Genomic DNA, 15310 nt, shown 5'->3' with positions numbered 1-15310 from the left:
AAAAAATCTGGTGGAATGCCTAGAACTGTTTTGGAAGAAAATGTCAGAAGTTTTTATAGATAAATTTTTATCATGAGTTCGATGTAGTCTGTAGAATGCGTCTAAATCATAATTTTAAGCTCCGACACGAAAGCACAATGTAGGTTTAAAGTGTTGAAAGCAATAATTGAATCAATCACTCAATAATTATCGAAGTTCTCATAGAAAATCAAAGTGAGTAGCAGGCTTGGTTCCAGTGGGAGCGTAAATACCACAAAATTTAAAAGAACTATGCTTTTCTTTCAACAATACAAGTATTCATTCTTACACTGAATTCACACACAAGCTGAGAAAATTATTCCACCCATACCTGGCAACACTTTTCTAGGTCATAGACTGCACTGTAAGGCGTCTAACTTAGCTCAGATCAGTCAAGAACTTCCTGTTCGTACATCCTCGTCGCGTGGCTAAACCATTGGCTTCATGTAAATGTCTGGCCCGAGTTGGATGGTTAATCTAAGCTCGTAATCCATGCCATCTAGAAGCCGAAGGCGCGTGTGCGGTATCGGCGGCAACAGCAGCGGCTCAGAACAGCCCCAACCGTTGGTGAAGCGTGGTGGTATTGAGAGAGGCGAGTAGCTCGGTAACTCAGCTGGGCTGTGCTAGCATTATTGGAAGATCTCACTCGAACTTTACAAGATCAATTAACCAGTTCAGCAGTATTCAGCACCGTTGCCCGGCTGTAGTTCGTCATCATCATTGCTCAATCATTCGGTCTGGCCAGTCATCAGCACGCTACTGGTTGTCGGATTGATACGCATACGTCATAACGCGATCATTAGGAAGGAAGGAAGCTAAGCTTCTTGGCCACGTACGGAACGGATTAAGATTAGTTTACGTTGGTCCTTCGCTAGCGGTGGACGCGATTCGGTGATTTCGAAACCTTTATTACCATCTCCAAGTGGTGTTTGGGGGAGTCGACACGGTCATCGGTGGTGAAAAAGTGAGAGTGCGGAACACCCTTAGGCGGTGGCTGTAGTCTACAAACGATCCCACGCGCTGCAAGTTTTCACCCAGTTATCGGATATAGCACCAAGCACGTGAAAAGTGCAGAGCCCGGAAAGAGCATTTCTTCGCGCCTTTTTTGTGTTGGATAAGAGCAGATCAAACAAGATGAGACAAATCGATTTCGCAGCCGTACTAGTGCTGGGTAAGTATAATGCTTATCGTGGTAGCCATTGGGACTTGTAGGGTGAATTACGATATTAAGTCGCCAAGATGAGCATACTCTATGTAATAACAATAGTTCCATCTCCAATCAACCATCAATCTTTACGTAATATGGCACAAATCTCCTGATTGGCGGGGAGCGTGCCTCTGAAGCCGGCTTTCTGATACCTGATGTAAAGCTAAGATGTGTGTGAGATTGCTGAATGTATACTTAAGTTCAACAATTATTATTATTATCTTTACTAATGAGAATTTATGACAGGCCTGGTTCATCTCGTTGCCTGTTCTAGAATATTTTATGAGCACATGTATATAAACTTTCATTTGTTTTATAAACTTTACTGCTACCGATGAAAACATCTGAATAAAAAAAGATTTTTTTATTCGTTGAAAATGTGTTTTTTTTTTCATTGAGTTCAAATATTCTTTTTTCGTCAGACAAAAGTTCTTCTTCTCATTTCTGGCATAAAGTCCCAACTGGAACAGAGCCTGATTCTCAATGTAGTGTTTTATGCGTATTTTCACACCTATCAACTGGCAGCTTTCTTTACCATTGCATGGATCTTACAACACCGCCCAAGTGGGACGAAATCAATATAAGTGGAGCATGTGCGTATTTGTGCGTGCATGTGCTGAAACTATTGGGCCTAGCGTTTCTACACATTCTACAATTTTGCATTACTTTTTGAGTATTTCATTTAACCTTCTGTCTGTGCGATGGGGTAAAATTGACCCCAAATTTGAATCGTGATAACTTCACGGAATTTCAATCGATTTAACAAAAATGGCGTATTTGCGTGTCTCAAGGATCTAATTATGTGTCTTTAGTCGCATTTTTTAGCTACAGGTCGCCAAATAAATTGTATAAAACACTGTTTTCATTTATGTTTACATGAGATTTGAAGTACGATTTATATATTTTTTGTGATCTTATACACCAAGCATGCAAAATATGACTTTAATTGTCATTTCAGTTATAATTCGGATGAAATTGCACGAATAAATCAAGGTGATTATAAAGCGAAACCAAACTTTGAATTTTCAAGTGCACAAGACTGAAGAATCTGACAACAGTCGCGTTGAAAATCAATCAAATCGCTTGTTTGCTGGTGGTGACCAATGGGATAAATTTTCAACGCGAAGCGCTGTTTGGTTCTCAAGTCTCAAGTCTTGTGCTCTTGAAAATTTGAGGTGTGGTTTCGTTTTATAATCACCTTAAGATTTAATCGATTTTTACATGCTTGCGATTTTTCCAGTCCATACATAATTCTTCGTTGCTCTCATATGGAAAAGTACAATATTTTTCGAAACCATCAAAAAATAACTTTTAAGCATTGAAAGTATTAAGAACTATAATGATAATAATTGTTATACACAAGTTTGAATTCTGTGGCAAATTAGGCGAATAAATTGCCACACAAGCTAGCAGTTATTATTATTATTATTATTTATTTTTAATCAAAAATTTTAAAAGAGGGAAAACCCCTTTGAGTGATTTTTTTTGGAAATCTTTCTCTAAGAGGCACAAAACCTCTTTATCATTTCACAAAATGTTATAAAACACACTTAAAACTAAAGGCTCACACGGTAACCAACCATAACAGAGCCATTGTTATGAAAGGGACGTCAATTAGGTATGGAATAAGGGCATCAATTCAGTCGAATAAAAACCAGTCGGGCAACGAAGCACAACCTTATTGATATCTGAAAATAAATTGAAAAGAAAAAAGCAACAACGAAGTATCAAACAAAATATGAGATTTCATTCAAGAAATTGAACAATAATTTTAAAATTGGATAACATTTTGCACCTAGTATGTCACGCACAGAAACAGGAACTGAGAGACCAAAATTAATTATGCTGTTCAATAATTTGTTTCTTGAAGAAATATATTTGTCGCAATGAAATACTATATGATCAAGGTCTTCATAGGATTTCCCACAGTCGCACAAATTGGAATCTGTAATGTTGATACGAAACAAATGGCTGTTGCAAGTGTAATGATTTGACATTTACCTCGAAAATGAGCAAATAAAATTTCTACTAACTGACATATTATTAAACCATGGAAAGTGACTTACTTTAGGACAAATCGAATGACACCAACGTCCTTTATCACTAGAGTTCCAACAACTTTGCCAATTGGAAAGAGATATTTTTTTTAATTTTGAATAACATTCAGAAGGCGAAATATCACGATTGAAAATTACGCCACGATTCACACCTAATTTAGCTAAAGAATCAGCCTGTTCATTTTCATAAATATTACTCTGAGCTGGGACCCATACGAATTTTATGACGAATCTTTGAGAGTTGAGATCAAATAGCTAGCAATCTTGCATGCAAGTTGGCTTAAATGGTCAAATTTTGCATTTCCAGCTGCGAGTATCTAAAAACTAGACGTGCTATGAAATTATTGAAAACAGCAATGGATTAAGCTATCCCTAATTTAGTAAATAGCGGTATATTGGTGCTTGAGACAAAAACGTGTTCCGCAGTGTTTTCAACGTTTCTTCAGTTTTGGAAAGACAATTTCATTCATTTTTACTAAACAATGTGAGAAAATTTAAAAGAAGGAATTTCTTGGTAGAGTGGAGTGGAAACTTGAAGCTTATATTATATTTCAGCAATAGTTTTACATAAAACTATACTTTCTTCGGTAAAAAATTGCAACAAGGGTAAGGCAGAATACATTAAACCCCTGAATTTTATAATTTTAGAAAACTACTTTCAAGATATTTGAAACAAACAACTCGTTAGTTCGTACCAATATGTAAAAAAAAAACACACAAATTGATTCACTAGAAAAAAGTTACAGCCCTTCAAAGTTTTCTGGGGTTATGTTGACCCCAGAATACAGACACAGGGTTAAACACTAGAAAAATAACTTCAGGCGGTGAACGTTAAAAGAAAAGCACTATCTATACTAATGCTGGGTAACGTTATCCGGTGGCAAATTGATCACTGGGCGAATTTGATCAGGCCGCTGGCAAACAGCAGTTCTTTCCAAGGATGCTTGATGTTGAGTTAGTATCATAAATATTCCATGTTTTCTAGTTTATAGATGTTCAATGATTATTTTGAACTAATTCATCTTAATTGAGTTAAGTTTTGCATATAAATATTCACAGATTTTTTTTTAATATGCAATCAAGCATAGGAAACACTCACTCAGTTATTGCGTTTCCCTCACCCACTTCCACGCACAGTCGCGAGCGAGAAAGCCCTTTTTTTAACCAAGCCGAAAGTTTCTATTTCCAGTGCCCATTCTTCTTCTTCGGCGAGCACTAAGCGAAACAAAAAACTGATTGAGTCGCTACCGATTCTGAAAGCCGATAGCAACCGAATGTAATACGGTTGATTGTTTAATGATTGTTTACGTTCTGATTCCGTTCGAGTAGCATTCGGGATTGAGTGCTGATGAGCGTTCACTGACTGGCAATCCACAACACGGAATCATTCAGTGAGTGGTAATCCGCTCAGTCAGTTCAATAGGCCAGGAGAAATGGATGAACTTGTCATTCATTTTTCTGTCAATTCTCATACAAAATTTACTTTTTCTCTGACATAAATTCACTCTAGGTGAACCACTTCCCCTGGCCTATGCATTCGGCAATTGAATGCTAAATGCGTTCACTCGTGACTCGCAGATACAAATGAATTTGTATTCACTTCTCTTCGTGTTCCTTCCAATTCTCGCTTTTACACAATCGGTTTTGTTCTTTCATGCTACACTCCACCCAGTAAAGTTCAGCTATCACTAAATGTTCGGTAGCAGCAGATTTTTTGGATTTTTTTTTTTCAGTTCTGTTTTTTAAGAGGAAAATAACCGTCATCGTTTTACAAATTTTCAAAACCAGTTTTTTGCCCAAAATCAAAGCGATAGTCATGAAAATGTATCATTGCATTACACTTGCTGTATATTAGGCAATGATAGATTTTAATGAAAATTTCTTTAAATTTGAACGATAAAATTGGTTTTCAGTTTTGATGATTGCTGATGATTAAACTATAGATTCTTGAGCTGGTGCTCAGTTTACAAGCTAACTTTAACTGTTTAAAATATTGTACAAGCTGAACTCATTTTTTTTTCTTATTCATACAGCATTACAGGCCTAGTTTTTTGCTAATAAGCCGTGCATTCTCGGAATAACGTTCTTATTTCAATGAAAATGGCAAATATTTAATCGTATTGTGCCGATCAACAAAGTTTTATTTTGCAATAAATTGATCAAATACCCAGGTCGCAACAATTTTGACATCATTTTTAGATTCAGGAGACTCAAATTTAGTAGGCAGGAAATGTTTTATTCTTAATCCTGTGCTGTTAAACGGTGATCAGCTACGCCCGAGTGTGTCATAATAATTTTTTGTATTATTTTTTTTAATGTTAAATGTTAAATGTTAATCAATTTTATAAAAAAATGATTATATACATAGCAACAATTTGTGAATATTAAGCAGCACGCAACTTGGACATCGACGGAAAATTGTGGCAGGTATTTGAAAATTACTAGCAACAGCTGAAGAAAATATGGCTTACTTTTACTTTTGCTGGCTCTACGTCCTTCAAGACATGACCTGCGCCACAATGTTACGCCAACTAACTCGGTCCATGGCTGCTAACCTCCAATTCCTCGATCGCCCCACACTTCCAAGATCCTGCTCCACTTGGTCAAACCACCTAGCTCGTTGCGCTCCCCTTCGTCTTGTACCGGCCGGATTTGAGTTGAACACCATTTTTGCGGGATTGTTGTCCGGCATTCTCACAACGTGTCCCGCCCATCGTACCCTTCCAGCTTTGGCGACTTTCGTGATACTGGGTTCACCGTAGAGTTGCGCAAGCTCGTGGTTTATTCTTCTCCTCCATACGCCGTTCTCACATACTCCGCCGAAGATAGTCCTAAGCACACGTCGTTCAAAAACTCCTAGCGCTTGCAGGTCATCTTCGAGCATTGTCCACGTCTCATGCCCGTAGAGGACTACCGGTCTTTTTAGTGTCTTGTACGAGGTACACTGAGTACGGAAGTGAAGTTTACCAGACCGCAAGGTCTTGTGGAGTCCATAGTAAGCACGACTTCCGGCAATGATACGTCTTCGAATTTCTCTGCTGCAGTTGTTATCCGACGTTATCAATGATCCGAGGTAGACAAATTCGTACACCACCTCGAACTCATCCCCGTCGATCGTCACGCGTCTGCCTATGCGAGCTCTATCGCGCTCGGTTCCTCCAGCCAGCAGATATTTCGTCTTGGACGTATTTACCTTCAATCCAACCCGATCTGCTTCACGTTTCAGCCAGGTATGCTGTTCAGCAACCAGCTGGAACATTCTTCCGGCACCCGTCCACAAAACTGGCTTAATAACTTCCCACAAATCTGCTTGCCAGTGGCGATAGACGGCGGAAGATGAACTGGGAAAGCGGCTGCGTTAAGAATGGCGATCGCTTTTTTTTTTTCTTATTTTTTGTCTCTATTAAAGTGTTTTTTAACTGAATTAGCGTCAGTTAAAAACACTTTAATAAATACAAAAAAAATTCTAATTCTAACTTGTCACTTTTTTTGTATATTGGGTATATATTCCCTCCTTCACTCCTCCAGTAGCTGTTCAGTATCGTAGATCTTGGCTATCAATCGGTGCAGACAAGTGGCCAACCTGTCCGGGCCCATCCTTTCCGGCCGCTTTGTTGTTCTTGAGCTGTTTGATAGCATCCCTAACTTCACCTATTGTGGGAGTTGAAACGTCTCCCTCATCCGCCATACTGATGAAGCCATTCCTCCTGCTGTCTTGTTCTTCCTCCTCTGCGCCGTTTAGGTGTTCATCGTAGTGCTGCTTCCACCTTTCAATAACCTCACGTTCGCCCGTCAAGATACCCCCATTCTTAGCCCTGCACATTTCGGCTCGCGGCACAAAGCCTTTGCGGGATGCATTGAGTTTCTTGTAGAACTTTCGCTTTTATTGAGAACGATACAGCTGCTCCATCTCTTCGCACTCCAACTCTTCCAGGCGGCGCTTTTTTATCCCGGAATAGATGGGTTTGCTGTCTCTGCTTCTGTTTGTATCGTTCCATGTTTTGACTTCTTTCTTTTCGACTTCTAGTCGAGCCTAGTACACGACACTGAAGACGGCCTTACAGTTGAGGTCGAAATACGCGTATCTGTCAAAGGATACAAACTCTAGTGGAATTAAATGGTATAGTACTAAATTCGGTTTTTTTCATCTACTTATAGGTATTCTACTAAACAGCTAGAAGATTTATTATCATTGTATGATTCCTGTACTGATGATTTTTACGGCTGGTTCGTAAGGCCTGCACCAACCTCCGGAGGACCAACGTGTACAGCACTGTTTTGAGTCCCACGCTGGCACTAAGACGATGAACAGTCGCTCCTAACATGGAGAACCGATGCTCTGATAAGCTACACCCTCAGAAGCAGGGAGTGAAATTATCGATCACGGCGATAATCATAAGCCTATTGCTCAAGTTGATTTTCCGGCGAAAAGAAAAGGGCCATAATATCCTAAACGTCCAGTACTGCGAGAGTGTGCTATCACGAGATCTGCAGCAGCGAATTTATATTATCACCAGCAAAGAAAAGTTGGCTTCCTTCTTTTCTTCTCTTGTTTCGTCGTTTTGAGTGTCCTTCGCTTCCGAATGTAGCTTTTATATACCAAATTTCTCTCCCCCTTCGTTCAGCAGGCGTGGCCGAGTGGTTATGGTGTACGCGCGTTTTTGAAAACGTTTTTGCTCATGGGCATGAGTTCAAACTCCGTCGGCGGCAAACATTTTTGTGTTATCCCGTCTGATAATAATCGCGTTAAGTTTAGAGCCTATAAAGTTGGATCAGTGCATATGATCGGATAGATCCTGGCATTTCGTCAGTACAATGCGATCAACAATTATAGCAGTTCACGAAATGTGTTTCTCGCAGATAAAGGCGGCAACCAATTGTCGGGTTGCTTGAAAAATGCCCATTTTCGTCTCATTTCCGCGATAATTTCATTCTTTGCTCAGAAAAGAGGAGCCCCCCTTCCCGGGCAGCATACGACCAAGGTCCCACCGGGGTTGGCTACCCGATCTTCCTTCCGGTTTCTCGTACCCCAGGCGGCACCACGGGAAGGTAGGGATAGGAGTTACTAGACAAGAGGCTGAGGTCCACAAATAGGGTCAATTTTATACCTGCAGGTACGCGAAGTACCAATGCACTATGGGCCAGGGACGCAATCTGGCGGGACAAAATTAATAACTCGGTAAAGAAGCGTTTCTGGTATTTGGTGTCTTCGGCAAAGTTTTTTGTAACAACGAGGACCATCTACTGACAAAAACGGATAGTTCATAAATCGTCCGCATAGGTGGCACCACAATCTAACTTTTTACTGTGACGTTCTAGAGACTTGGCATGTTCGGCAAAGTTGTTCAGTTTAATAAAATAAACAACTCTCTCGAAGACGTCAAAATTCCACAGCCTACTGTTTTCGAGTTATTGGCAAAATTAGAAAAAAATAGTGAAAAAACGATTTTTTTCACCGAATTTGACATTTTTTCTAAGAACCATGTCATATAATATTTTTAGCTGATAAATATTTAATAAACATAAGTTCTGGTGGATAAATTTTAATAATACTAAGAATAATAATAATAATAAGAAATTGTGAAAAAACTTGCAAAATATACCAATTTTTGAACCTAAATATCTCCAAAAGCGCAAATAATCGCAAGCTCAAATTTTCAGGCAACATATAACAATACTTGATGAAACGGATGTCAAAATTTCAGAGAGGTATACTTTGGTGTTTTTGAGGTATTTCAATTTTTTTACGGTTTTTTTTTTCCATTACGCAATTAATATTCTCGTAGCAAATATTTAAGTGTATTTTAAAATTAGCGGAAAAATATATTTTATTATTTCATGAAATTATTATATCTGCTCACAGTACAAGCTGGCTTTGGATTTCATCTCGAATTCGTCTGTTACAGTTTTCCGGAAGCTCAAAATTTAAGCAAATCCGGTGATTAATCACATATTAAAGGTTACCTAACCTAACAGTTCTCAAAATCGAAGGAATCTCCAAATTATTACCTTTGATCTGTATCCTCTGTTTCAAAACATCCAAGGATCAACGCTCTTCCTGCTTTAAAACAAATCTACAAGCTCCGGACAAAAGATCGTGCGCTCTGATATTTTAGTATTTAGAGCTAGCGACATGAATATGCACACCAAAAAAATCTTAGATTTACACGTACACAGCAACAAAATCTTAAATTTACATGGCACGTAAACTTTCATGATTGTCATGTGAATCGAATTATCATTTGATATTAAACGATAAATAATGTAAACCGTCTCATTGCATTCAGGAATGCTTGCAAACATGAGTGAAACTGAAACATTTCATGATCTTGCATCCAACATTCGTCAATGTTGCATGCTTTCTTGCACCTTGAAAGTGAAATTGAAAACAAGATCGCTCAGTTTACATGATTCCACGTTGAATATTCTGCCAAAAATAATGCACATGGATGGATCGACGGCGTGTCATTCCATGTGCATTATTTATGATTGTATTTTCATCGGGAAAATCATGTAAATCGAGCCGTTTTGCAAGCAACATTCTTTGAGAGAAGGCGTTTCGCGTACAATATTAAGGAATTTGGTAACAATGTTGTATATAATAGATGTGTTTATAGGTTTTATCATTGAATAATACATGAGAGATGGCTTTACATGATTGAAACTAAAATAACGCTACGTGTAAATCTAAGATTTTTTTGGTGTGCAGTTTTAATCTACACTTTCATCTACATTACTCGATAACAACTCAAGGAACTGCTCTTAAACTGAATTTCATGGCTACTATGATGGTATTTTTAAACAGTTTTCTGAAAATTTTTGTTTCATGACTCGTTATTCCTAAAAGTCGATCGTCCCTTCAGATTAACTCATGGAAATTTAACTGTATTGGAGTAATATGATTATTGCAAAAAATTGAAATGTCTCAAAAACACCAAAATATACCTCTCTGAAATTTTGACATCCGTTTCATCAAGTATTGTTCTACGTTGCCTGAAAATTTGAGCTTGCGATGTTTTGCGCTTTTGGAGATATTTAGGTTCAAAAATTGGTATATTTTTCAAATTTTTTCACAATTTCTTAGTTTTTATGCGTTGCATTATTAAAATTTATCCACCAGAGCTTATGTTTATTATATATTTATCAGCAAAAAATATTATATGACAGGGTTCTTAGAAAAAATGTCAAATTCGGTGAAAAAAATCGTTGTTACACTATTTTTTTCTAATTTTGCCAATAACTCGAAAACAGTAGGCTGTGGAATTTTGACGTCTTCGAGAGAGTTGTTTATTTTATCAAACTAAACAACTTTGCCGAACATGCCAAGTCTCTATAACGTCACAGTAAAAAGTTAGATTGTGGCGCTACCTATGCGGACGATTTGCGAACTATCCGTTTATGTCAGTAGATGGTCCTTGTCCTTACAAAAAACTTTGCCGAAAACACCAAATACCGGAAACGCTTCGTTACCGAGTTATTAATTTTGTCCCGCCAGATTGCGTCCCTGGCCCATAGTGCAATGGTAAGCATTGTCAAGTCATTCACCTCCCTGAAAAATACAATTAAGATTAAATCGATTTTCTAACATGCTTGCAGTCTCCATACAAAATTTTTCGTGTCTCTTATGTGGCAAAATTCAATACTTTTCTGAACCACCAAAAAACAACTTTTGACCATCGAAAGTATTATCAACGTAACGTTGTTGATAAGTATTATTATTTACTTTAATTTTAAACTCTGAGGCAAATAAAGCGATTCTATGATAAAAGGTCGAAAGACACAAGGCAGCAGTATTATGGTGCTTGAGACAAAAACGTGTTCCACAGTGTAATTATTATTCTATTGTTCTTGTTATAATTTGAAAAAAAAAACTATCGATGAAAACACTTCTCTGTGATACTCACTGGCTTTTTAGAGTGTCTTACGTTACCAGGAATTGTTGTCCCTAACTTTCCACCTCGTTATTATTAATGTTTTACTTCACAATTTCGTCTCAAAAAATCAAAATGTGTTGGAATGATAGACAATATTATAATATAGGGTGTCCCAAAAAGTATGGGCACGACTTTACCATACTACCATTTCGATACTAGTACAGATAAAAATCTGATTTTCGCACATTTTTTTCTTGCACTTATCAAGAGCAGATTTCAAATTTTGTAGCACTATTTTCGCTACCTGTTTCTTGATGGTGTTAGAAATGTAACACCATCAACAAACAGGAAACTCCTCTCATCAGTTTTGCACAATTAGAGTTACTGTGCACGTGCTGTAGCCTTGGGTGCAGGAGCCTCATTGCATGCAAGCGCACGGGCGCGCTGTACATTGTGAGACCTTTTTTTGGTGTGCCTCATTTTTCTTGAGATGTGTCTCACTGCGGTATCATGCGCTCCGTCACATTCAAAATTCAGCGCAATAATTGAAGTGATTACAAAAGTTTTCAACGAGGATCGAAGTTGTAAACTCTTGGATCGCGAATCTTCAACCATATCATATAGGCCATCTAGACACCTACATAATGAGGCGAAAATAGTTGTAGAGGCTTTTTGTTACTAAGTAGTTGTTTCACAACTTAGATACCGATGGCGAGCCGAAGCGCCGAGCAGCGCATGAGACGAGTCTCCCCGAGAGCACATCACTTAGCGCGCGCTTTTAGAGTTTTCATCAGCCTCCGTCTAGCGCAGCACACTAGAATTCCGATGAACTGAGAGACGGTTTGGTTGGAGGCTCGTCAGTACATTTATGTGCTCCTGAGAAATATGTAACGCTATGCACAGATCGCGTTAAGTATATCCTAGCGACTTGGTTGTACAAAATTAGTGCTAAGTGTGGTCGATTTTTTAAAGGGTCAAAACCATGCCCGTATATATATGCGTTGAAATATGTAAAAATCTAAAATTTTTGTTACCTATCCAATAGTATAGATATTTAAACAAGTAAATCTTAAATAGATATTTTTTATATATTAAAAATACGCGAAAAGCTACGATTTCGTAAAGTTAACTTGTGGTTTACAATTTTCTCAAATGTTTTCTAGCACTGCCAAATACAAATTAACACAAAAATTATTGTAGATCATCTAAGATACAATATACTTGAACTCACCACATCGAACGATTTTGGTAAAAACATTCGTTACTAGTTAATGTCTAACAAAAAACCAAGCAGAGTCTGTGTTAGCTATATAAGAATTGATTTTCTAAAATAAAAAAAAAATCCATGTAAGAGATTATATAATTAAACAAAATTTTAATAGGCGGGATTTAAAATGCACAAAAAAAGCTAAAATATTTTTTTTATATTGTGATTTACGTTCTCAAATTCATGCCCATATTTTGTGGAACACCATAATTAGCATTTAAATTTGAGAAAAAATTTGGCTATCCCATGTACATTAAAAGTTCAGTGAAAAGTAAACGAATTTCAAATATTTTTCAACGTTTTTAAACCCATCACCCATGAACGTATTCCCATACTAGAAAGTATATTTAAAGACTAATTCTGAGAGTTAGCCAACAATTAGCATCGGCATGTATTTGAACTTCTTTGAATATGTCAATTGTTTTGGATTCCACATTAAACTTATGAAATAAGAATCGAAATACCAGACATTTCACAAAAAAACATCCCAGGCATATGAAAGTTTGAGTGTAATCGAGAATTATAAATCATCATCATCAAAAAATAAGCTCAATTGAAGCCCAAAACTCCCTAACAGCCATCGACTTGCGCATGCCGGTAATCGTTCTGTTTCTTTGAGGTTGCAACACTAATCTCCACACCCATCGAAACTGCACACAAGCGTACGTGATCCGGAACCTTTAGATCTTCAGATGCAACAACATTAGCCACTGACGCCGGGCCCAAGTAGCGGTGTCCAATCAAGCGAGTGCAAACAACGAAGTGCATCGAGCCATAATTATGGTGAGAACAAACCGGTGCACAGTGGGACGAAACTGAAAATTGACGGTCAAAACCTCTTAGAGGCGTTTTAGCCCATAGGTGTCTTCGGGACATTGTTTTGAATTAGCATCCCGAGTAATAATAAAAATAATATTTATATTAGACTAAATAGGGCACCCGAGCAAAAATATTTTTTTGAAAAAAAATTTTTTTGGGCGGTCATATTTCAGCAAAGTTTTAGTTCTTTTTATTTTCAACAGGATTGCTGAACATACTTGATTTTTTTGACTTCGTTTTCACGGTTGAATTTTTAAATTTAACCTATTTTACCATAAAAATCAGTTTTTTGACCATTTCTATGCTCAATGTGCAATTTACGAACATGACATGTTCTACAACATTTTATATATTACAAAAATACACAAATTTGCTGAATATACCAAAGCTGTGAAATCTTCACATTTCAAGATATAATGAAATTATGTTAAAATTTATATAATTTTCGACCATTTTTCTAAGCAAGTTTCTTCTGAATCGGCACTTTTCGGCAGCCATATTTAGTAGACTTTGATGCCTTATTATATCAGTTAAAGCCCCATGGCAACAGAATGATCGGGTCTCACAGGGCTTATTGATTTCAACCATTTTTTGAGAAGCATGGAATTTTATTTTGTCATCAGATAGTTTTTGACCTTTTGTACGCTCATAGTGCAATCAATAAACTTGGGATTTCTTATATCACAAATCTCAACAACTATGTCGAAGACATCAATATAAGCTGACAAGCTATCAAAAACAATGTTTTATTAAAATAAATACTATTTTTGAGAATTTACTTGGTAGGTTTCTCATGTATCAGCAATTTCGGACATAAGTTTACTTCGGCCGGCACAACGAAATGGTTGAAAATGGTAATGGTTGAAAAATGAGAGGAATTGTGTTTAACAGGTGAAATTATGTTTTGCTCTCAATATTTTTTGCTTTTTATCATAAAATACATATGATCGGTGTTCAGACAGACTGGACCAGATGATATTTTGGTGTCATAGAGATATGTTGGTAACACGATTTTTGATTTTTCTGATGGTATTTTGATACAGACGTATCATCAAAAAGATAAGTTCCATCATCATAACAAATAATGCAAATGTTTTGATATTTTGAATGCCTGGCGTTTTCCTAAAATCAATAAAAACACTTGGTTTAGTCTGTTTGAACACCGACCATATTATTATTTGTTCTTAAGTTTTTCACGCATTGTGACCGAAGCCAAATTATCGTCGACAACTACGATTTGATGCTAAAATTGAGCAGTTTTAGTATGTTAAAGGTGTTTTCTAATATGTTATTTTATGATATAACTAATACAGAGTATTGCACTGTGAGTATACAAAAGGTCAAAAAACTATTTAAGATCAAAATTCCAAGCTCGTCAAAAAAATGGTTGAAATCAATAAGCCCTGTGAGACCCGATCATTTTGTTGCCATGGGGCTTTAACTGATATAATAAGGCATCAAAGTATACTAAATATGGCTGCCGAAAAGTGCCGATTCAGAAGAAACTTGCTTAGAAAAATGGTCGAAAATTATATAAATTTTAACATAATTTCATTATATCTTGAAATGTGAAGATTTCACAGCTTTGGTATATTCAGCAAATTTGTGTATTTTTGTAATATATAAAATGTTGTAGAACATGTCATGTTCGTAAATTGCACATTGAGCATAGAAATGGTCAAAAAACTGATTTTTATGGTAAAATAGGTTAAATTTAAAAATTCAACCGTGAAAACGAAGTCAAAAAAATCAAGTATGTTCAGCAAACCTGTTGAAAATAAAAAGAACTAAAACTTTGCTGAAGTATGACCGCCCAAAAAAATTTTTTTTCAAAAAAAATATTTTTGCTCGGGTGCCTTATTTAGTCTAATATAAATATTATTTTTTATTATTACTCGGGATGCTAATTCAAAACAATGTCCCGAAGACACCTATGGGCTAAAACGCCTCTAAGAGGTTTTGACCGTCAATTTTCAGTTTCGTCCCACTGTGCGGTGATGACTGTGCACCTATTTTGCTCTCCGTAAACGATGATCAGTTTGATAACAATTTTTCGAATTCATTGCTG

At 36.9% G+C, this 15310-nt stretch overlaps 1 protein-coding gene across 1 annotated transcript in view; it reads left to right on the top strand.

Moving 5' to 3' along the window:
* The first annotated feature begins 417 nt into the window (after positions 1 to 417).
* Positions 418 to 15310, top strand: part of LOC5578287 — a 44730-nt gene continuing 29837 nt past the window's right edge. The window contains exon 1 of the mRNA XM_001663765.2: positions 418 to 1189. Within this exon, the coding sequence (XP_001663815.1) occupies positions 1153 to 1189 (37 nt within the window). The 5' untranslated portion in view covers positions 418 to 1152. The remainder of the gene's footprint in view (positions 1190 to 15310) is intronic.

The sequence above is a fragment of the Aedes aegypti genome, chromosome 2 (assembly GCF_002204515.2).
Source record: "Aedes aegypti strain LVP_AGWG chromosome 2, AaegL5.0 Primary Assembly, whole genome shotgun sequence".
In the NCBI taxonomy this organism is placed as follows: Eukaryota; Metazoa; Arthropoda; class Insecta; order Diptera; family Culicidae; genus Aedes; species Aedes aegypti.
Note: the sequence above shows the minus strand (reverse complement) of the source record. Positions and strands in the feature narration are given on the sequence as shown.